General features: G+C 45.6%; 2 protein-coding genes across 3 annotated transcripts in view; both read right to left on the reverse strand.

Moving 5' to 3' along the window:
* Window positions 1–3,462: 3,462 nt before the first annotated feature.
* On the reverse strand, window positions 3,463–12,459 carry EAPP (E2F associated phosphoprotein). The gene is made up of 6 exons (XM_068160351.1): window positions 12,316–12,459; window positions 11,572–11,753; window positions 9,775–9,873; window positions 9,308–9,431; window positions 6,349–6,471; window positions 3,463–4,076 (listed from the first exon to the last, which is right to left on the reverse strand). Exons 1-6 carry the CDS (start codon window positions 12,387–12,389, stop codon window positions 3,812–3,814), a joined length of 867 nt encoding a protein of 288 aa, XP_068016452.1. The 5' UTR covers window positions 12,390–12,459; the 3' UTR covers window positions 3,463–3,811.
* Window positions 12,460–12,720: 261 nt separating this feature from the next.
* The window catches only part of SNX6 (sorting nexin 6), a 36,670-nt gene continuing 26,311 nt past the window's right edge, over window positions 12,721–23,079 (reverse strand). For both annotated transcript variants that reach the window (XM_068160353.1, XM_068160352.1), the window contains exon 14: window positions 12,721–14,685. In XM_068160353.1, the coding sequence (XP_068016454.1) occupies window positions 14,632–14,685 (54 nt within the window). In that variant the 3' untranslated portion in view covers window positions 12,721–14,631. The remainder of the gene's footprint in view (window positions 14,686–23,079) is intronic.

Below are 23,079 nucleotides of genomic sequence, written 5' to 3' on the forward strand. Positions count from 1 at the left end.
GCTCAAAAACTCCGCTTGGCAGGGCCCTTGGGAAGTGTATCACGTACCAGTGTATGTTTGGGACTGACCTGCTGGAACACAGTGTAGGGAAAAGGGACTGGGGGGGTCCTGTTGGACAGAAGGATAACCATAAGCCAGCAACCTGCCCTTGTGGTCAAGAAAGCCAATGGCATCCTGGGGTGGATTAGAAGGGGTGTAGTTAGCAGGTCGAGGGAGGCTCACCTCCTGCTCTTCTCTGCCCTAGTGAGGCCACATCTGGGATATTGTGTCCAGTTCTGGGCCCCTCAATTCAAGAAGGGCCTCAGGGAACTGCTTGAAAGAGTCCAGCACAGAGAGACAAAGATGATGGAAGGAGTGGAACATCTCCCTTAGGAGGAAAGGCTGAGGGAGCTGGGGCTCTTTAGCTTGGAAGAGACTGAGAGGTGACCTCATGTTTATAAATATGTGAGAGGTAAGTGCTGGGAGGAGGGAGCCAGGCTCGTCTCAGTAATGTCCAATGATAGGACAAAGGGTGCAAGCTGAACCATAGGAGATTCCACAGTAACATAAGGAAAAACTTTGTGAGGGTGGCAGAGCTCTGAAACAGGCTGCCCAGAGAGGTTGTGGAGTTTCCTTCTCTGGACACATTCAAAACCTGCCTGGATGCATTCCTGTGCGTGACCTACCCTAGATGATCCTGCTCTGGCAGCAGGGTTGGACTACATGGTCTTTCAAGGTCCTTTCCAACCCCTAACGTTCTGTGATTCTGTGTGTCGCAAATGCTCTGCAGGAGTCATCAGCATCTTCAGCTGTCAGAGGGTAAGGCCCACAGAAGAGCATGGCTCAGAGAAATAAGACCTTAACATCATCCAACTCTGACTAACTGAATCCTGTATGGATGGGGAAAATAAAGAGGCAATAGATCATTTACTTTGTCTGTTGCAAATTTTGCACTTCCCTAATGCACGTGGGGTTAGAAACCAGAGGGTGTGGGACACCTCTGCTCTGACTGCTAACTGGCCTAAGATAAGGAGATTAATTTCCAGAGACTGGCCTGGGACTGCATGATTAGAAAGGCTGGTGGCAGCTTAACACTGGCAATCTAGTTCAGAAGCCTGTTGGAAGAGGATGTATGCAGCAATCAGGCACTGAGACTAAGTGGAGTGTAAGGTGCAACCATGAGGCAGCGGGGCTGGGCCACCAGCCAGGACCTCAAATGCCGAGTGTGCACACCATGGATTAGGAACTGGTACTGGCCCAGCAGACTCACCCTGCTCAGAAAATCAGTTTGCAGTTATGCCACTGGGGACAGTGTGATTCTGTTCTTGCAGCGCCCCTGCCCCTACCTCCACCTGTGCTATCAGTACAATCAAAAGATGAGGAAATACAGTAACAGGAGGGTACTGCTATGAACTGTGTACACAGATGCACAATACAACTATGCTGCCAGACTACAACCCCCCACAGCTGGCAGAGACAGCTGAAGAGTGTAATGGTCTCTGCAGCAGGATTTCATTCAAACAGAAAACATGTAGATACACTTTATCTATATAGATTTATTTCAGCACAGGGAACATCTCTCAGTTAGTTCAGTTCAGATCCCCACACCACTAGCTACAGGGGCTGCTATTCCTATCCAAGACTGCTGGTGCAAGTCACAATTGGTGCTGCAGCAATGCAGCAGGTACAACCAACCTCCAACAAACACAGGGTCTTAACAGAGCCCAAGCAAACGGCAGAGGCTTGCTTGGAGCTGATAGAGATCAGTTTGATGCCCCTGGGCATTAGCTGGCACCTCTGGGTCTAGAAGTCAGCCCTCCAGATAGTTAAGAAATTGACCACAGGACAACACCTCCCAGGGTACAAATGGAGTCCTGCTATGGAGAGAGGTGGTGCTCCCCATACAAAGCAGCCTGCCTGGCAGCTAGATCTTTTCCCCTTAGAACAAGCTCTTGTCTAAGGAGTCCTCAGTCTCAAGCTTTGGTGAGTGTGTATGTGTATACAGGTTGTGGAGTCTCCTCTGCAGACTTTCAAAACCTGCCTGGATGCATTCCTGTGTGGACTACCCTAGGTGATCCTGCTTTGGCAGGGGGGGGTTGAACTGGATGATCTCTGGAGGTCCCTTCCAACCTCTAATGTTCTGTGATTATGTGATATCCTGGGTACCTGTGGGGAGATTTTCCTTTTCTGAGTGAGTGTTTAATTAGTTGTGCAACAGTATTTTCCCAACTGACACCTGAATCTGTGATCTTATTGTGCTGAAAGGAGAGCAGATTAATTGCAATAAATCCAGTTTTCAGCTGGCTGTTGCTGTCTCTTTGTGGATGCCTCCATGACAAGCAGTCTTCTGTTGGTGTTGCTGCCTGAAAAAGCAGAAGTAATCTTGAAAGCCTCTCTCTGTAAATCTGTACAAAGTTCAAGGACAAGGGGACTGTTCTAAAGCATTACTCCCATTCAAAGCTGCAAGCACATTATCAATATGGGGCAAACAAGTCCTAGTCTTGCATGTTCCTATGCTTCCTAACAAGAAGCTCTGCAATTCAAGTACTAAGGCAAGCATGAAGCAGCAGCAACATACTCCTGATGTGCCTATTCCTGACATGAGAGGAAGAGTAATGTCTAGAGGCATGCTGGCTTCCAAGTCTCCTGCTCCACCTGCCCTAACCAGCCTCACAGCTTTTGAGTATGGTGCATATTTAGGAGACAGGTTTTTTGCTACTTAACCCCCTTAAGAAAAATGGACAGTATTTGTCTATACAGAGTTTCCCCTCCTTCACCATCTCCATTCTTGCCCCTGCTTAAGAGAATGCCATCACCTATTATTCCTCCCCCCACACTGACACTTGAACCCTGGAACTACATTCCCCCATGTTTCCTGTATCTCAGTGCAAAGACCCTTACCCTGAGGCTACACAGAACCTCTGTGCTTCACTGGCAGGTGAAAACACTAATAAGAGTTCACCTCTTGGGAGGATACCTGGAGGAAGAGAGGGAAGGATCCATTGCTGACACTGCAGTAGCTACACAGACCAAGCAAGAAGTCTAAATACCTGAGTGGCAGAAGCTCCTCTGCTTCCAAAGAAGCTGTAAACATACTAAATCAACAGAAAAAGCATACAAACTAGCTCTATGGTCATAAATCTGACCACAAATTTCATTTTAAAAGGTATCACCACAGGAAAAAAGACAGAAGCCCAGTATTCTCTTAATATACATATATGCATTAAACATTCATTGTGTCACTAAGAATTAATATGCTGATGTAGGTGATCCATGCAGCAAACCTGACAGAAGCTTATCTTCCATTCTTCCATAAAAGTTCCCATTTTTGAGACTGTGATGGGCCAAAAACTTTAACTATGACAATTCCTTGTCTGTCAAACCTACCAATCTGCAACCTCCCAAGCACACCTGCCTGAAGAAGCCAAACATCCCACACTCAAGAGCTGCTACCACGTGCCACAGAAATGACCAATGCAGCTATGGAGAACCAGTTACTACACAACATTTATTCTAAGCAACAGTTCCAATGCATGTTGAGGTAATGGAGAGCATATATACAGGGAATGATCATAATGCACAGCTCTTACCTTGTATTTACAAAGTTTAAAGCCCTCACACCTGATGCTGTGAAAGAATACTGCTCTCAAGTGCAGGCAGTTAACTGTATTAATTTCATAAGCTCTGCAGAAGTCCAACCATTACAAAGCTATCTGATGGAAATGTACATTTTAAGAGGCCTTACTCTAAGAAAAGCCAACCTGCCTGCATGTTTGATACTTCACAGTCTGGCAACAGTGCAGGCTACTTTTTTCCCCCTTGCTTTTGCACGTTAGCAGTGGCTGGCTAAAACATTGAAGAAGTGAAAAACTTCATCTTTATCCATTACTGCCACTTCAGTTGAGCATTCAGTACATAACACTGGATGATACACTTCCTCCTCTTCTTGATTTGATTGTACAGAGGCAGTTTCTTTGCTGAGCTTCACTTTCTTACTTCTTTTCTTCGGCTTGGCTCTGTATTTCAAAATCTCCTCCTTGTTCACAACGCAGTTCATCACAAACATTGCTCTGTATTGTGTTTTGTAAGATTCATGCCTACAGAGAAAGGGAGAAAAATGCCAAGTCATTCAACTGGTAAAACCTGACTTCCAAGAAATCAGTTATCGTGACTCAAAAAGGGGATTAAAGATAGCAAGTACCACACCAACAGGCTGAAAGCCAAAAACCTGCGAGGATTTTGCAAACAGAAGAAGAGTCACAACTACAAGAATCATTGAAAAAGTGGAACTGTAGCCATCTGCATTGTTTTTAAGGTGTTCCTGAAAACCACACTGGTTCTTGCTAAATAAACACCCAGGAATACAACAGTATTGTTACTGCTGAATGACACACTGCTGCTTATCATAGTAGTATCATAGTATCAGTCAGGGTTGGAAGGGACCGTAAGGATCATCTAGTTCCAACCCCCCTGCCATGGGCAGGGACACCCCACACTAGAGCAGGCTGGCCAGAGCCTCATCCAGCCTGGGCTTAAACACCTCCAGGGATGGGGCCTCAACCACCTCCCTGGACAACCCATTCCAGGGTTTCACCACTCTCATGATGAAGAACTTCCTCCTCACATCCAGCCTGAATGTCCCCGCCTCCAGCTTCATTCCATTCCCCCTAGGCAAAAGATCACGAAGTTCTGAGTGAAAATGGCTCAACTACTGGCATTTGCATCCCAAAATGTCTTTCTTGCAAGCCTGAAATGTCTAATTTCACAAACACTGGCAGATCATGTTTGAAAAAGTATGTCTATCATAAAATGTAATGGCCCATGTTCGGCTCTCATTATTGTAACACCTCTATAGCTGGGGTATGGAGCAAAATTCAGGACTGCGGTTTAATTCAGTTGAACACAACGTCCCTCGGGCTGCAGCCTTACAGCAGCCTAACAGGTGGCTTCAGAAGGTTCTCTATTGACTTCTGCTGGCTTTCCTGCTTGTGCTGAGCTAATGCAGTTTATAAAACCCACAGAAGACCAGTCTGACAATAAAAATGGATCATTTTCTGTCAGCTTAGCAAACTTAATGACAGAACAGGCTCAAAGAATACCAGAGCCAGCAAAGTGAAGTGAGAAACAGCACTCAGTACTCAGAGAGGATTTTAGGCTGTTGTGGAATTTCATCCTTGTAAATGAGAGGTAGTTTATTCCCATTTATTGCCCATTGGAATGGGCTGCCTGGGGAGGTGGTGGAGTCACCATCGTTGGAGGTGTTCAGGAGGAGACTTGGTGGGGTGCTTGGTGCCATGGGTTAGTTGTTTAGGTGGGTTGGATTGGTTGATGGGTTGGATGCGATGATCTTGAAGGTCTCTTCCAACCTGGTCTGGTCTATTCTATTCTATTCCATTCCATTCCATTCCATTCCATTCCATTCCATTCCTCATTTCACAAGATTTCTTCCTCCTTTCTTCTCAGTTCCAGAGTCTTCTCCTTAGTAGGGGCTAACAACACTAACTAGGTTTGCAGTGCAGTAAGATACTGCAGAGCTGCAAAACACACTATAGACTCTGAGTGAATGCTTTATGGGGCACTTTTAAATGTAACTGTATTCAAACCCACACTTCTAAGACTCAAACCAAGTAAGAATACATTGTCTTCACTTTGCTTAATCCTCCCATTATCAAGGCACTTTTACACAAAAGCAACTTGGAATGATTTTATGCCTCTAATTGTCAAGCCAATGTACTATAAAAAAAACCAACAACCAAAAAAACCCCAAACAAAAACCCAACCAAATAAAAAACCCCAACCAACCAACCAAAAAAACTCCAGCAGCCTGCACTTCCTGTTTAGTGTCCATGGTATTTTTAGTTGTTTTTTCAACTGTTTACCTTCTCAACTATGCTAAAGTTCTACCCTGCTCTTCATCTCCATGTCAGAGGTTCACAGATCACAGGATGTTAGGGGTTGGAAGGGACCTCCACCGAGTCCAACCCCCCCTGACAGAGCAAGGCCATAGAATCTAGCACAGATCACAGAAGAACACATCCAGATAGGTCTTGAAAGTCTCCAGAGAAGGAGACTCCACAACCTCTCTAAGAAGCTTCTTCCAATGCTCTGTGACTCCCACAGTGAAGAAGTTCCTCCTCCTGTTGAGGTGTAACCTTCTGTGACGTAGTTTGTATCCATTAACCCCTCAACCCATCACAGGTTAAACTGATCATCATTCTTACAAACCTGCATTCACCTCTAAAGCTGACTGACATGGACCTGCCATCTCTTTATGAGCACCACCTCCCAAGGCAAACTGCCATCAATTGAGTTTCTGGCTGATGAAGAAAAAAGACATCCCAAAAAGACCCCTTGTTATTCAGTAATTACCTCTGGCAGTCCAGGCACAAGGTTGTCATGCAAGCAGGGCAGTTCAAAACAGCATCACTGTTTGGAACAGCTGCAGGTTTTGCCTGCTGCTGCTGTGGCAGAGCTCTTCTTTGATTACGGTACCTGCCAGTTCAGGAGAGGTGAAAAGAGAGACAAGAAAGGGAAATTACACACCCTTGCATATCAGTTCAGATGGCAAACTTTTATATAGATATATATAAAAACACCAATTTTATATTGAAAAAAATTTATCCTTGGTTCCTTCTGGACACCCTTTTTGGTAACCAGAACAAGAGGATACAGTCTCAAGCTGCACCAGGGGAAGTTTAGGCTCGAGGTGAGGAGAAAGTTCACACAGTATCACACAGTATCGCCAAGGTTGGAAGGGACCTCAAGCATCATCGAGTCCAACATGTCACCACAGACCCCATGACTAGACCATGGCACCAAGTGCCACATCCAATCTCCTCTTGAACACCTCAAGGGATGGTGACTCCACCACCTCCCTGGGCAGCACATTCCAATGACAAATGACTCTCTCGGTGAAGAACTTTCTCCTCACCTTGAGCCTAAACTCCCCTGGCACAGCTTGAGACTGTGTCCTCTTGTTCTGGTGCTGGTTGCCTGGGAGAAGAGACCAACCCCTTCCTGGCTACAACCACCTTTCAGGTAGTTGTAGAGGGCAATGAGGTCACCCCTGAGCCTCCTCTTCTCCAGGCTAAGCAACCCCAGCTCCCTCAGGCTCTCCTCATAGGGCTTGTGCTCAAGGCCTCCCACCAGCCTTGTTGCCCTTATCTTCACTGAGAGAGTCATAAGTCACTGGAATGTGCTGTCCAGGGAGGTGGTGGAGTCACCATCCCTGGAGGTTTTCAAGAGGGGATTGGATGTGGCACTTGGTGCCATGGTCTAGTCATGAGGTCTGTGGTGACAGGTTGGACTTGATGATCCTCGAGGTCTCTTCCAACCTTAGTGATACTGTGAAACTGTGATACTGTAACTCAAAGCACATAAATAAGTAGAGGGGAACACACACTATTACCTTTTCATTCACTATGTACAGAGTATTTTCATTCTGTGAGAAAACACACCTGGAATGAGAATGCACACCTAGCACCCCTCTCCTCTGACAAGGCAGATGTCTCAAGAACAGACTCTGCAGCTAACATACATTAATATAGTCCTTTTCAACAGATTTCACACAGAGAATTTCAGTTCTGCTGCAACAACCATTCCTCTACTTCACCCCTCAAAAAATCCTCAGTAAAGCAGCTTTGTGCTGTTCCTGTTTCATCTGAGTATTTTGTGGCTTGCTAAACTCAAAGTTTTCCAAAACTAGAAATACATTATTTAGTAGAAACAGAGATTACTTCAGCAATCAAAGTATCTGGCAGCCTTTTCTTAAAAGGAGGCTGGAACCAGGTGAGGGTTGGTCTTTTCTCCCAGGGAACTAGGGATAGGACAAGAGGAAACAGCCTCAAGTTGCACCAGGGGAGGTTTAGGTTGGACACAAGGAACAATTTCTTCCTCTTGAGGGTTGTCAAGGCCTGGCCCAGGCTCCCCAGGGCAGTGGTAGAGCCTCCATCTCTGGAGGGGTTTCAAAGAGAGGTATGTGGAGCTATGGTGCTGAGTGACACAGTTTAGTGGCAACTTGGCAGTGCTGGGTTAATGCTTGGACTCGATGATCTTGAAATCTTGAAGGTCTCTCCCAACCAAAATGATTCTGTGGTTCTGTGATTCACAGCACATTTATTCAGAGATCTACAGACAAAGCTGGCTTACAGAACTAAGAAGCCTCTATTGTAAAAAACTTCAAGTTTGAGAACTGTGTAAGTCTGAAGACTCCACTTCCATTCCTTATGAATTTTATGGCCATCCAAGCTTCCTATGCTGGGAATTCTAAACAAGAATTTTCACTCCATGGACTTGACAGCATCAACTTTTTCTCTACAGTCACCACTTTTCTTTTACATTTTTCAGCTTATGCTAAGTATCACAGAAACACAGAATGTTAGGGGCTGGAAGGGACCTCAGAAGATCATCCAGGCCAACCCTGCTGCCAGAGTCTAGGGTAGGTCACACAGGAACGCATCCAGGCAGGTTTTGGATGTGTCCAGAGGAGACTCCACAAGCCCCTGGGTAGCCTGTTCCAGTGAACCTGTTCCATCCTCACAGTGAAAAAAAATTTTCCTCATGTTTCCATGAGCCTGCAGTGTGCCCAGGCAGCCAAGAGGGCCAATGGCATCCTGGCCTGCATCAGGAACAGTGTGGCCAGCAGGAGCAGAGAGGTCATTCTGCCCCTGTACACTGCACTGGTTAGGCCACACCTTGAGTCCTGTGTCCAGTTCTGGGCCCCTCAGTTTAGGAAGGAGGTTGAGTTGCTGGAACGAGTCCAGAGAAGGGCAACAAAGTTGGTGAGGGGTTTGGAACACAAGCCCTATGAGGAGAGACTGAGGGAGCTGGGGTTGCTTAGCCTGGAGAAGAGGAGACTCAGGGGTGACCTTATTGCTCTCTACAACTACCTGAAGGGAAGTTGTAGACAGGCAGAGGTTGGTTTCTTCTCCCAGGCAGCCAGTACCAGAACAAGAGGACACAGTCTCAGGCTGCGCCAGGGGAGGTTTAGGCTGGATGTTAGGAAGAAGTTCTATACAGAGAGAGTGATTGTCTATTGGAATGGGCTGCCTGGGGAGGTGGTGGAGTCACCATCATTGGAGGTGTTCAGGAGGAGACTTGATGGGGTGCTTGGTGCCATGGGTTAGTTGTTTAGGTGGGTTGGATTGGTTGATGGGTTGGACATGATGATCTCGAAGGTCTCTTCCAACCTGCTTTATTCTAAATTCTAAATCTGCCCTTGGGAACTTCCTATGCCTCAACTTCCACCCATTGCCCCTTGTCCTGTCTTTGTGCACCACTGGGAAGAGTCTGACTTCCTCCTACAGTTCAAATCTTTATGGTCTCTTACCCCCTCCTCTGTGAGTCCACCCACTCTTGGTCTCTGCTGTCTTCTTCTGGGTCATACAGCAGCTCATCGTTGGAAAGAATCCGGCGCTGCTGCTGTTTTCTGTTCTTTCGGACATCCTGTGTAACTGGAAGGGTTTGTGCAAGCACTTGTTACATCCATCACACACAGGACGATTCTCTACACCAAAAATTTCAGTACTCAGTTTTTAGTTTTCCTTTTACATACTCACAACAAATGTGAACCGTAACAGAAAAGTCTAACTCAGGTCTCCTCCCAACTGTGCCACTCCAAAGCATTAACACGCCTTATGTGGGTTGGGAGATGTCATAAAGTTACAGGAACTAGGCTGAGGTGATACAGGCTGGTAATTCCCCCCAAAAGGCTGCCTTCAGAAACAGCCCCTTGACCTCACTAAAGGATTCTACAGGATGCAAAAGAAAGATGTTCTCCTCTCCTCAGCCATTTACCTAGTTTATCTTCATCCTCTGAATCAGAATCGAAGTAAATGTCATCGTAGTATTTTGAAGTGGTGGCAGATCCAGTCTGCTCAGTACTTGAGAAAGTACCTGTGAGGGAAATTAGAGAGAAGTGGTAGTAACACCCCACTGAAAAGTCATCAAGTATACAGCCCAGAACAAACCTTCATTTCCAAGGTAAATCTATCCAGGAGTGCTCTGCTTTATCTGGATGTGCTAAGTTACATTTCTCCCAGTTTAGTCCTACAACGTGATCCACTCGTGTTATTTCTTTTACAGGCACTCTCTCAGAGCTAGAATAGAATAGAGAATAGAATAGAGAATAGAATAGAATAGAGAATAGAATAGAATAGAATAGAGAATAGAATAGAATAGAATAGAGAATAGAATAGAATAGAATAGAGAATAGAATAGAATAGAATAGAATAGAATAGAATAGAATAGAATAGAATAGAACAGAACAGAACCGAACCGAACCGAACCGAACCGGACCAGGTTGGAAGAGACCTTTGAGATCATCGACTCCAACCTATCATCCAACACCACCTAATCAACTAAACCATGGCACCAAGCACCCCATCCAGTCTTTTCCTAAACACCTCCAGTGATGGTGACTCCACCACCTCCCTGGGCAGCCCATTCCAACAACCAATCACCCTTTCTATGAAGAACTTCTTCCTAACATCTAGCCTAAACCTCCCCTGGTGCACCATGTCCTCTGACTGCTTACTCCCTTCTAAGATGAATCTCAGCTACAGATCAAAGCAACACTTCCCCTAAGATACACTCCCTCTCTAGGCACAGAGGACATCACATATAACTGCCCCTGCCTTATGTAATCCACACAGTCTAAGACACTCCACAGATCTCCAGTCACATGAGGAAGAACATGCAGGTGTGGCACACTTTCACAAACTTTGATTACAACAATGTGCACTAAAACAAGGCCCCAAAATTTCAGGGCCACAGCAGTTCAAAAAGGACTTAGCCTAATTCCCAAGCAGATATGCCACAGCCAGGCAAGTCTGCCCCAAAAATCCCTTTCTGTGGACAGATGTGGTAAAACCAGTGCTACATCTTCCTAACTACACAACCAAAACCTAGAGCTCAGATTTGTCCACTGACACAACTGAAACCAACAAACCCACTGAATGCAGTGAAGCCTCTACAATAAAGCAAACATTATACTGATTCTCCAGGAACTTAAGAACACCTCCTTGAGTGTTTTGTAAGAGGTTAAAAAGAACACATGCTCTTAAATGCCAAAGCAATCCATCCTCTTGTACCCATGGTACACCAACTCCAGAATACACACGTTTAATACAGTTTTACTGTAAGTAGGCAAGGAAAGAAGAGATTAACATCTTTCCCTGAGTTTTCCCCCCAGATGGTTTGGGATTTCAATCTACCATTCCTTTCTTCAAGACAGGAGCTTATCTTGATAGCCACCCAGCACAAAGTACGAGAGTCTGCAATCTGCAACTTAAGAACAAAGAGATATGGGGGGAAAGGGGACTGTTCCAATAAAGAGAAAATATATTAAAGTAGGAAATCAGTTCAGAAACACCAAATTCAAAGTCTTAGAGCTTAAACAAGTGACATTCACTGAAATGGCACCTGGAGACCGTTTCTGCTCGAGTAATCAGTCATTTAAAGATCCTGTGTGGGCTTCAAACAGCAGCTGACTGTCACCAGACACATCTATAGCCACAACAATAATAAACTTCACACCTTATCTGGACACCACTTAGCTCCCGATTTCATATGTGAGCAGCTGTTAAAATGTACCCGTGTCTGGCGACTTCCATTTGCCTTCCATAGTCCTCATGGTGGTGGTCAGCTCTGCTTCCATCTCCTTCTGGAACTCATCGTCACTGGAAGACTCGCTTTCGCCCGTCAAGCACTCCCGTATCAGCTTGCGCTTCTGTTCCGGAGTGCCGTGTAAGAGCACATCCACCTCATCTTCTGAGCTGCAGTATTAAGCGTTACACACTTAGTTATGATAACCGGCTGAAAACACCGACTCAGGTCACTGAGAGAACGAACCTCTGAATCGTGTGGATCCACGGGGAAGCACTTGCTCGTGTTCACAGGAAATGTATTTACAGGAGTATTTTATTAGGTTGTTGGTGTTACACCTCTGGTTCTAATGCAAAGGGGCTGCAGGTGACTGGCTGCAGCTCTCTCAGCGAGGCCCCGTGCAGGAGCCTCATGCTTTTACACACTGGCATTTATAAGGTTAGCAGTGTGAAATACGCCGCTTATAAGGCCCTCTTCTGCACCCCGCGGGCGGAACCCACTGCCCGGCCCAACGACCGGGCCCTGAGGGAGCCCCGTCGCGCAGGGCAGGGGCCTCACGGCCTCGCCGCCCGCAGGCAGCACCCGGAGCCGCCGGGCCTCCTCGGACCCCGGCCAGAAGACTCCAGGCAGCAGTGGGAATCGGTGGGTGGCGGAGGCCCCCGGCCCGACCACCCCAGTGAGGGCAGCCATTAAAGCGCCCCGGGCCTGCCCGTAGCGGGGGCTCTCCAGCACCTGCTGAGCGCTCGCTCCTCGTCGCTGGGCTCCTCCACCACGTAGGGATCGTCCTCCTCCCGCAGGCAGCTCATGGCGACAGCGGGCGGCCTGCGCGCGGCTCCGAGCAGCGCGACCCCGAGCGGCGCAGCTCCTCCACTTCCGGTCTCCCCGCCGGCTTCCGGCAGCCGCGCACCTCCCGCCCCCGCGTAGCGCCGCTCAGCCCTCTGCTGCCGGCCGCTGCCGCGGCTTGGCCCCCGCGAAGGGGATGGAGGGCAGCGCCGCCGCCCCGCGCTGAGGTGGGACCCGGGCGCCCGAGCTCTTGTTTTGCCCTCGGAGCTGCAAGTCTTCGGGTCGGGATATCACGTACCTTTGTGCATAGCCCCACAGGCAGGGCTTAGAGCTTTAAGAGACACACCCAATACCAACAGGCTTGAAAAAAGTTTAATGAACTAGTAACACTGCACACCGAGGACTAGTCTAAAAACTGTTCCCACATCCTACTTAAAATATTTACAATGGTGTTAGCTGTATATACATTGTAATCTTTGTGCCTTGTAGTCTATTTTCAGACGAGTTCCTTAGGAATTACAGCTGCTAGATCTGCAAGATGAACAACAGCGCAGTATTACTGTATGAGCCAGTGCTGGCACGTGTTACGTACAGGAGATGAGTTGCTGCAAGCCGCTGGGCAGTGGTAATCCAAGTCTGAGGGAGGCTATGTGTGTGCAACTCAACACACAATGCAAACAGCATGCTTGCTCAGCTAAGAAACTCCTCTGCCTTTGAAGTGTTCCAAGGTGCCAGGCAGCAGCATAGGGGATGCTACACTGTGCAGGTTACCCCCTTAAAGACAACCAACCCCACACACCTCTGCAGCAGTACAGGGAGTCTGTAGCCACAGAAGCATTGACTTACATTGGCCTGCATCTCCATATATCCCATTCACCAAAACTTAGGCTGCTCCACTGAAGCTCTACAAACCCGTATAAAGCAGCAATCCTACTATGAAGAGCAATTAATCAAGTAAAACCTAATTGTATGACATCCTGAAATTACACAATAGAACAGCACCTCTTGGAAAAGTCACAGTTCAAGTAGAAGAGACAAAGCAATACAACAATTCAAACTGGATTCATAAGGTTAAGTCCAGCAAGCAGAATGAGATCCTTTTCAGGCACTCCTTTATTTGGGATACCTTTACTTTTCATTTTCTGAAGCAAAAACCTTCTCTGCTCCGTACGAAAGTGGGGCAGCACTCCTACCTTTCATTGGTATTTTATACATTTTCTGATCTCCCTTCTGCTAATTTAAATTTTCCCTTTTTGGAAAGAAACCCCCCCCAAAAAAAAAGTTCTCTGCAAAGCACTTCTGCCAAAGAAACTGCGAAGTTAGCCACCAAGCTCGAAACAGTTTAAGTGCACTGGATAGGAAAAGTCACAGACGAACAGACAGGCAAACAGATAAACCTGAGAATGCAAGTGAAAAATTACTGGGTGAGTATTCAGTGTCAGACCAATCCAATCCTCAATGGGTTGTTTTTTTATAGGATGAATAGAGAAAAAGCTAATGAAATCGATTTACTAGAAAATATTCAGCTTACAGATGATACAATGCCTGCAATCCTTTTAGAAAAATCATTGATTCCATGGTTTATTTTACAATAATTGGATTAGTCTACAAGTTAAGGCAAACATACTAATGCATTTGCTTTTCTTTTTTTAAATCATAGTTATAAAGGTTACACAAAGGTCTCCAAAAAATCTCTAAGAAATGTTCACAATTGAAAAAGAAGAGAGAAAACAAAAAAGATTTAAGTTGCTCGGTATCAGTACGTGGGGAAAAAAAAAAAACACCCAAACCAACCCCCAAACCAACAAAACAAAACTAAGACAAGTGTATACAATGCCATTATAGTAACAAGAGACTAATATCTAATGGTAATATTTAGGGCCATTTGAACCATGGGCTTCAAATGGTGCACTGGAGAAACGGTGAACTTTACAAAGGTAAATAAGGATCGGTAGCGTATCGTAGTATTCGTAAGGTGAAACATAATCATATCGGCTAGTCTCACAAAAACAGAGCCTTGGTTTCTCAACCATGAAAGCATAATGATTAAATAAACATGAGTATGTATGTATGTATAACAAGTATGCTGTTGCTTCATATAGTCTGGAGCTACTTTCAGGTGTTGGGCTTCAATTCTTTTGAAAGGAGCTGGCTTGTATGCGCTTCGTCGGATGGTTTCTCCAGGAACTGTAAATGCCTGTTTAAAGTCATGGAAACAGAATCCAGAGGAGGGCAGCCCTTGTTAGTGGGAGGACGGAGCGTAGCTTATGTGTCACCATTTAACACTGCCAGGCAGCTCTGCAGCAGCTGTAAGTTACCCTGTAAAAAAAGAAACAAGAAAAACATGACCACATTTCCCTGCCTGATTTTCTATCTGTGGCAAAACCAAATCAAAACAAAGTGTTTTTTAAATAGCAGTAACAGCACTGGGGAAGAACAGGCAGGTATTTTGTGGTGTTAGGCATTAGGTCATAGGTTGGACTTGATCTCTGAGGTCTTTTCCAACCTTACTGATTCTACGATTATGTAAAATTATTCATGTAACTTTTATCTTCAAGAATCACAGAATCAACCAGGTTGGAAAAGACCTCAGAGATCATCAAGCCCAAACTATTACCTAATACTTAACACCTCAGGACAACTAAACCATGGCTTCAAGTGACACATCCAATCCTTTTTTGAACACCTCCATGGACGGTGACTCCACCACCTCCCTGGGCGGCACATTCCAATGGCCAATTACTCTCTCAGTGAAGAACTTTCTCCTCACCTCCAGCCTAAACCTCCCCTGGCACAGCTTAAGGCTGTGTCCTCCTGTTCTGATGCTGGTTGCCTGGGAGAAGAGACCAATCCCCACCCATCTACAACCTCCTTTCAGGTAGTTATAGCGAGCAATAAGGTCTGCCCTGAGCCTCCTCTTCTCCAGACTAAACACCCCCAGCTCACTCAGCCTCTCCTCACAGGGTTTGTGCTCCAGACCTCTCACCAGCCTTGTAATTATTTGGACTGTAGGAGCATTGTGTCATGGAACTAAAGAGAGCCAAGCTGAGATTAAAAACAACAAGCATTTAATACCCTTTCCATGTTTCTTCACAAGTTTCTCACTAAAGAGCTAGTCTGGGCACAAAAACTATTCACTGCAGAGCACTGTCTTAGCAAAGAATTTCCAGTGATGGTCACTGGCATACAATTCCCAAAGCAGAAGTATTAAACTATTGTACTGAATACTGCACTCACCAAGAAGTGTTAACCAATTCACAGCACTCAGTGCCTACAAGTTATAGCAGCCAGCTAAGCTCATAGCTCTGTTCAAGGGTAGGCCTTGCTTGAAACACAGCATAATCATTTACCTGCTTGGAGCTAGAGAACTAATTACCGGAACACAGTATCATAGAATCAATAAGGTTGGAAAAAACCTCAAAGATCATCAAGTCCAACCTGTCACCCAAGACCTCATGACTACTAAACCATGGCACAAAGTGCCACGTCCAATCCCCTCTTGAACACCTCCAGGGACAGTGACTCCACCACCTCCCTGGGCAGCCCATTCCAACAACTAACAACTCTCTCTGTGAAGAACTTTCTCCTCACCTCGAGCCTAAACTTCCCCTGGTGCAGTCTGAGACTGTGTCCTCTTGTTCCAGTGCTGGTTGCCTGGGAGAAGAGACCAACCCCCTCCTGGCTACTACCTCCCTTCAGGTAGTTGTAGAGAGCAATAAGTTAAGCAAGCTTCATCTCTAATGTCAAGTTTTGTCCTTCTTTTCAAACACAAAGGTGTTTCAGATCTTATTTAAAGCATTCTAACCCTACCCTAAAAACCATACAAGTTGACTTTCAGATTTCTATATGAATTTACAGAACTGACACTTACAAAGGTAACCTTGTGAACTAAAGGCAGTGGGAAAAAGCAAGGCAGGATTTACTTTCCAGATAAACCCCACCCTGATCAGTAGTCACAGTATTTATTAACGCTAAGATTACTTTGAACTACTGCCTATTCGCTATTAAATAGCTGTACTAGATTCATTCCCAAATCTGAAATCACTGTTTAAGAAGCAATATGGTAGTGTTAGGAGTAATTCCTATTAGGCTCAGATAAAATGGAAGAAGAAAACAGCTTGTTATAAACAGAGGAGAATCTGATGCCTTTTATAAAGGTTTTGGATCCCAAAAGAAACCTGAAAAGCTCAAAGAAACCAAAGCCCATAAACAAACAGCACCGGTAGCTGTGATCTGCTTGTCCTTGAGAAACAGCCCACACAAGTACTAAAACACTCATCATTCTTACTTTCTCAGTTGAAAGCAATCCAAGTGACCTCTGTCAGACAGGCAGGACAGTAGCCTTCAGCCCAAAAAGGTAAGAAATCTTAATTATATCCCCCACTAAGCCTCTTATAATCCACTTTAGGCAATTAACTAAATTAAAGGCTCCAAAGTAGAAGCTTCCCAGCTGTGTCTACTGAATCCTTTTCAGCCTTCTCCCGAAGGCAGTTACATCTTCAAGAGCTTTTTGTCTTTGTATGCCTATACTGGCAAAGGACAGCCACACACTATTTAAAAGCTTCTGATGCATTCTGTGGCAGGAACTAGCTCACTAGGCGTGAGATTCATGGGGCTTGGTGATCCATCTTTGCAGCGCACAAGATCCATAAATCTAGGGTCTCTGTTACTGAACAGCTGATTTTGAGCTGGAATGAAGTAAGGAATGAAAAGGAGTACTTCACTCCTCAAACCTAATACTTCAGTCTGAAGTGCTCTTTGGGGGCTGCGCGCATGCTACGTGGTACAGAAGAGCGACAGCGATCTTTTGTCCAGCTCTTTACAACCAATTAGCAGCACGAAGTATACTTGCAATGCACAGGCCGCTATGGAGCACTCAAAAGATGGTCCCAAGATGCCTTTTATACATCAGCCATTTCCAGACTTGGCCACCCAGTCTACTTTATTAGAATAAACCTTTAGAATAAACCAAACCAGGTTGGAAGAGACCTTCAAGATCATCGTGCCCAACCCATCAACCAATCCAACCCACCCAAACAGCTAACCCATGGCACCAAGCACCCCATCAAGTCTCCTCCTGAACACCTTCAATGACGGCGACTCCACCACCTCCCCAGGCAGCCCATTCCAATGGGCAATCACTCTCTCTGTATAGAACTTCTTCCTAACATCCAACCTAAACCTCCCCTGGCGCAGCCTGAGACTGTGTCCTCTTGTTCTGGTACTGGCTGCCTGGGAGAAGAGACCAACCTCTGCCTGTCTACAACCTCCCTTCAGGTAGTTGTAGAGAGCAATAAGGTCACCCCTGAGTCTCCTCTTCTCCAGGCTGAGCAACCCCAGCTCCCTCAGTCTCTCCTCATAGGGCTTGTGTTCCAAACCCCTCACCAACTTTGTTGCTCTTCTCTGGACTCGTTCCAGCAAGTCAACCTCCTTCCTAAACTGAGGGGCCCAGAACTGGACACAGTACTCGAGGTGTGGCCTAACCAGTGCAGTATACAGGGGCAGAATGACCTCCCTGCTCCTGCTGGCCACACTGTTCTTGATACAGGAAGTCTTCCACCCAGATGAATCGCTCATTTTCATTATACCAAATGTACAAACATTCATGAGAACAACCTTGCTCAAACTGTAATAAACCAAGGACAACAGGGGCTGTGAGCCATTGCTCTTTCTGGCTGCAACAACTGACATTTGCCTTACATCAGCATAACTGAAGAAATTCCTACAAATTCAGATGCAGAAAAGTGTTTCTTGCCAGCTGTTAGTTACTGGCAGAACCACACTGACAGAAACATCCTTTGCAGGCAAGAAAGAATTACTGACATTTAACCAAATCCAGTGGCACTGGATTTCACTTACTCCCTCCTTCTGTCCACTCCAAACCAGACATCTGTTGCTAGTAATGCAACAAATTCTGTTGCCAAAAAAACCCCAGAGGCAAGAACACACACATTAATAGTTGTAGAAAGAGATGTTTAAATACTTTTTTTATAACTTGAAGGAAGTGGTTATCCAGCTACAATTTTTGTGTCAAAAGACTCTAGAAGTAAAGCCAAGGCTGTAAATGCCTTAAGTATATGACTATAACCTTAGCAATTTCACCAGCTATCAAACTTCCCTCCTTCATCTCAAAATTCAGCTGCTTAAATCCAAACACTTAATCAGGTCTTACATTACCTACAGCTGTATGAAGTCATGAAGAAACACAGAACTAGTAAAGCAAAAATTAAACATGACCTAGAGGGATAGTCAGACAGAATGGCCACAGGAAAAGAAACCTCAATCTGTCTAGTCTAATCAGTCTAATCTGTCAGAGACCAAGCAGAACCTAAAGGTGCAGTTTGGCAGCTATTTTAAGTGTACCTAGAATACATAGAATCAACAAGGCTGGACAAGATCTCAGAGATCATGAAGTCCAACCTATCACCCAACACTTCATGACTAACTAAACCATGGCTCCAAGTGCCACATCCAATCCTTTTCTGAACACCTCCAGGGACGGTGACTCCACTACCTCCCTCCCTGGGCAGCCCATTCCAATGGCAAATTACTCTCTGTGAAGAACTTTCTCCTCACCTCAAGCCTAAACCTCCCCTTAGTGCAGCTTTAGACTGTGTCCTCTTGTTCTGGTGCTGGTTGCCTGGGAGAAGAGACCAACCCCCACCTCGCTACAACCTCCTTTCAGGTAGCTGTAGAGAGCAATAAGGTCTCCCCTGAGCCTCCCCTTCTCCAGGCTAAGCAACCCCAGAAACAACCCCATGCTGCTGCTAAGACCTCAGTTCTCTCTTATTCCCAGCCAAAGCTGTGTGTTTTGACACAAAGGGATGCTGTGAAACAAGACTGAAAATAAAGCTCAGAAAAACCCAGAGCAAATTTTAGCTTCATCTTAATCCACAGCTGCACACAAAATAGTGCCAGCATCAGGGAAAGGAACGGAGTCATGTATCGTCATCCTTCCTGGCAGTGGTCTGCACTTGCATCAGCTTAAAGCAATCTAACACAGAGTTTGGTTTTTAGCTTTTTCAAACATCTTGAGCTGCAACCAGGAAAGGGAAAGAGGGTATTAGAAGATGAAAACAAGTGTTTTATAAGGAAGTAGCACAAACATAACTGGGCAGAGAAAGGACACTGAGTATTTGTATATATAGTGTCCATGGTTTACTAAAAGCTTGATTTCCCTATCACTCTCCAGTCTTCTAGAGCCACACAGAAACAGCTGAAGAAATGCAACCTGTCTCTCAGAACCCCTTCTTGATACTTGGTCCTTCTGACTTCACTGCAGCTGTCTCTGTTTTGGGAACTTTTGTTTTTCTCTCTGCACAGAGCAAATAACTTTTAACAGTAAATCACACAGCAGCCTTCATTGTGGCTAAATTCACAGTATCACAGTATCACTAAGGGTGGAAGAGAGCTCGAGGATCATTGAGTCCAACCTGTCACCACAGACCTCATGACTAGACCATGGCACTAAGTGCCATGTCCAATCCCCTCTTGAATACCTCCAGGGATGGTGACTCCACCACCTCCCTGGGCAGCACATTCCAATGACGAATGACTCTCTCTGTGAAGAACTTTCTCCTCACCTCCAGCCTAAACTTCCCCTGGCACAGCTTGAGACTGTGTCCCCTTGTTCTGGTGCTGGTTGCCTGGGAGAAGAAACCAACCCCTTCCTGGCTACAACCACCTTTCAGGTAGTTGTAGAGGGCAATGAGGTCACCCCTGAGCCTCCTCTTCTCCAGGCTAAAAAATCCCAGCTCCCTCAGCCTCTCCTCATAGGGCTCCTTCCAAAGAGGAATGAGCTCAGGTGAACTCCAGCATCCACGGCTGCATCATATTTCAGCTCCATACTTTCCATGCCAAGAAACTCCAAGTTCAGAAGACACATGACTAGACCCATTCAGAGACAGGCATCTGTATGACAGCTAGTCCAGAGGCATGCCTTTCAGGAAAAAAAACACCACCAAACCAACCCCTCAACACAAGACTTGTAGCAAAAGCCTGCAACAGTGTTACCTGTTGCCTGCCTCTCCACAGTTAACTTTTTGGCTGGAAAGAGCACTTAAGACCTTTCTTGTCTACATGAAGAAGTAGGGGTTTGAATTTTACCCAGCCCTCTTTTGGCACTACTACAAGAGGAATTAGGCATCTGCAAACACTCCAGCTTAGCCCAGCTGAAACCAGGGCTACTTAGTCTCCCTGAAATGGAAGCATTGTTCATGACTTACATGGCAACAAGTATAGAAACATCCCCCTTTGGGACAAGGGGAGACTTTCCTATTCCCCTAACCATCAGGGCACAATGCTGTCTTAAAAAAAATCCCTGAATCTTCTCATATCTTCTCTCTTCCTTTTATGGAACTACTTCAGAAGGCCTCCACCAGACCATTTCATCCTTCAACACTCTGTATGATTAAAAAGCTCTCTCTAAGATTATCCTCAAATATGCTGGTCACAGCATTCATAAGAAAATTCCCCACTACATAAAACTGAAACATATGATCTGTTCCACTGGTAAACTCTGTCATAATCCAACTCCATCTGTAGAAATAAAAGCACAGGAGCCAAACTGACCCATCTGTAGGAGCTTGTTTTGAATGAATATGAAACAGAGGCTTTGAAACAAACCCAGAACTTCCAAACCCAGTGAGAAACAAAATAGCCTTTCATTCAAAAAGTCACGTCTGTCAACATCTCATCAACTGTCACCCTGAGTCAAAAGGGCCTTTTATACTGTAAGACTTTGAATATTCAAAGTTGTCTAGAGAATCTTACAGTGCTCCAGGATAAAATAGGTGAAAAGGTCAGCAAAAAGTTCAGCTTCAGAGCCAATGCTGCAGTTCAAAGTTTCTATTACAGCCTGACACACTCCCTGTTAGCGATTCTACTAAGACAAAGTATCCCACAGACAAACTACCTGAAGTATACCTTAAATAAGATGTGGTGCCAAATTAAAAAGTGATAAAAAAATTCAAGTTCTTCCAGGTCAATTGAGGATTCTAAGAAACACAAAGAAGTTGAAGCTAAAGAATTTAAGCATTTTCCCTTCTTTGCCTTCTGTGGTTACCAGCTCTCAAAATTCAAGAGACTATCACTACAAGATTTTGACTTGCACAGAGAGTTAATATGAGCGATTCTTTAAGGATGCTTTACAGGGTAGAGACATTTTTAAGCACTCCACTCCAAGGCATGCAAGGACGTAGGCAAGGATCAGTTAAAAGAAACCCATCCAATCCATCCAATGGGATGGCATTTAACAAGTCCAAGTGCCGAGTGCTGCACTTTGGCTAAGGCAATCCCATGCAGAGCTACAAGCTGGGGTCGGAGTGGCTGGAGAGCTGCCGAACAGAGAGGGACCTGGGGGTGCTGACTGACAGCTGCCTAAGCATGAGCCAGCAGTGTGCCCAGGTGGCCAAGAAGGCCAATGGCATCCTGGACTGCATTAGGAATAGTGTGGCCAGCAGGAGCAGGGAGGTCATTGTGCCACTGTACTCTGCATTGGTTAGGCCACACCTTGACTCCTGTGTCCAGTTCTGGGCCCCTCAGTTTAGGAAGGACATCAAAACATTTGAACATGTCCAGAAAAGGGCAACAAGGCTGGGGAGAGGCCTTGAACACAGCCCTGTGAGGAGAGGCTGAGGGAGCTGGGATTGTTTAGCCTGGAGAAGAGGAGGCTCAGGGGTGACCTTATTGCTCTCTACAACTACCTGAAAGGTGGTTGTAGCCGGGAAGGGGTTGGTCTCTTCTTCCAGGCAACCAGCACCAGAACAAGGGGACACAGTCTCAAGCTGCGCCAGGGGAGGTTTAGACTCGAGGTGAGGAGAAAGTTCTTCACCGAGCGAGTCATTCATCATTGGAATGTGCTGCCCAGGGAGGTGGTGGAGTCACCATCCCTGGAGGCGTTCAAGAGGGGATTGGATGTGGCACTTGGTGCCATGGTCTAGTCATGGGGTCTGTGTTGATAGGTTGGACTCGATGATCCTCGAGGTCCTTTCCAAGCTAAGTTATACTGTGATACTGTGAAATCATGAAGAGTCAAATGACAGAAGCAGGCCAGAAATGCTGGGGATTCATTCCCTTGTTAAAGCATGACATGGCAAAGCAATAAACACGGTTGCAAGTTTGCCTTGCAACAGGACTATCTCGAGGACAAGAGTTAAGAACATTGCTACGACTATTCATTTCACCCCATAACCAGTACATTCATGACCCACATGGATTTCTGGGCACTCAGGGTTGGATATAGACAGTGGTTGTACACTGAGAAGCAGGGTGGCTGAACAAGCCAAGCATTATGAGAAGTTTTAAGACTTCGGCAGAAATAAAGCTGAATTTCAGAGCACATTAAAGCAAGCACTGTTCATCCTGAAAAGGAGTATCACACACCTTACTGATTATCAACTGAAGATCTTATCAAACTAACTTATACCTACAAAGATTTAAAAAAGATAAATCAATCAAGAAGTCCCCAATTTAACCTTTTACAGAGCGTTAGTTTTATAAACAAGGGGTCTGACAGAATGAAGATTGACACTGTCAACACTACTGAAAAAGAGTGTATCTCAGGCTCAGGGGAGACCTTATTGCTGTCTACAACTACCTGAAAGGAAGTTGTACACAGGTTGGGGTTGGTCTCTTCTCCCAGGCAACCAGTGGCAGAACAAGAGGACACAGTCTCAAGCTGCACCAGGGGAAGCTTAGGCTCAAAGTGAGGAA

The sequence above is a fragment of the Melanerpes formicivorus genome, unplaced genomic scaffold (genome assembly GCF_026170545.1).
Source record: "Melanerpes formicivorus ecotype bairdi unplaced genomic scaffold, bMelFor1.0.p_v2 SCAF_49, whole genome shotgun sequence".
NCBI classification, from domain to species: Eukaryota; Metazoa; Chordata; class Aves; order Piciformes; family Picidae; genus Melanerpes; species Melanerpes formicivorus.

Bases quoted from the DNA above. Each gene is read 5' to 3' on its own strand.
- EAPP (XM_068160351.1), bottom strand. From the start codon at position 12,389: ATGAGCTGCCTGCGGGAGGAGGACGATCCCTACGTGGTGGAGGAGCCC. The intron at 9,432-9,774 runs GTAAATGGCTGA...AAACCCTTCCAG, and splicing joins AGAGGATGAAGATAAACTAG to TTACACAGGATGTCCGAAAG. The intron at 6,472-9,307 runs GTAAGAGACCAT...CTGAACTGGCAG, and splicing joins GTGGACTCACAGAGGAGGGG to GTACCGTAATCAAAGAAGAG.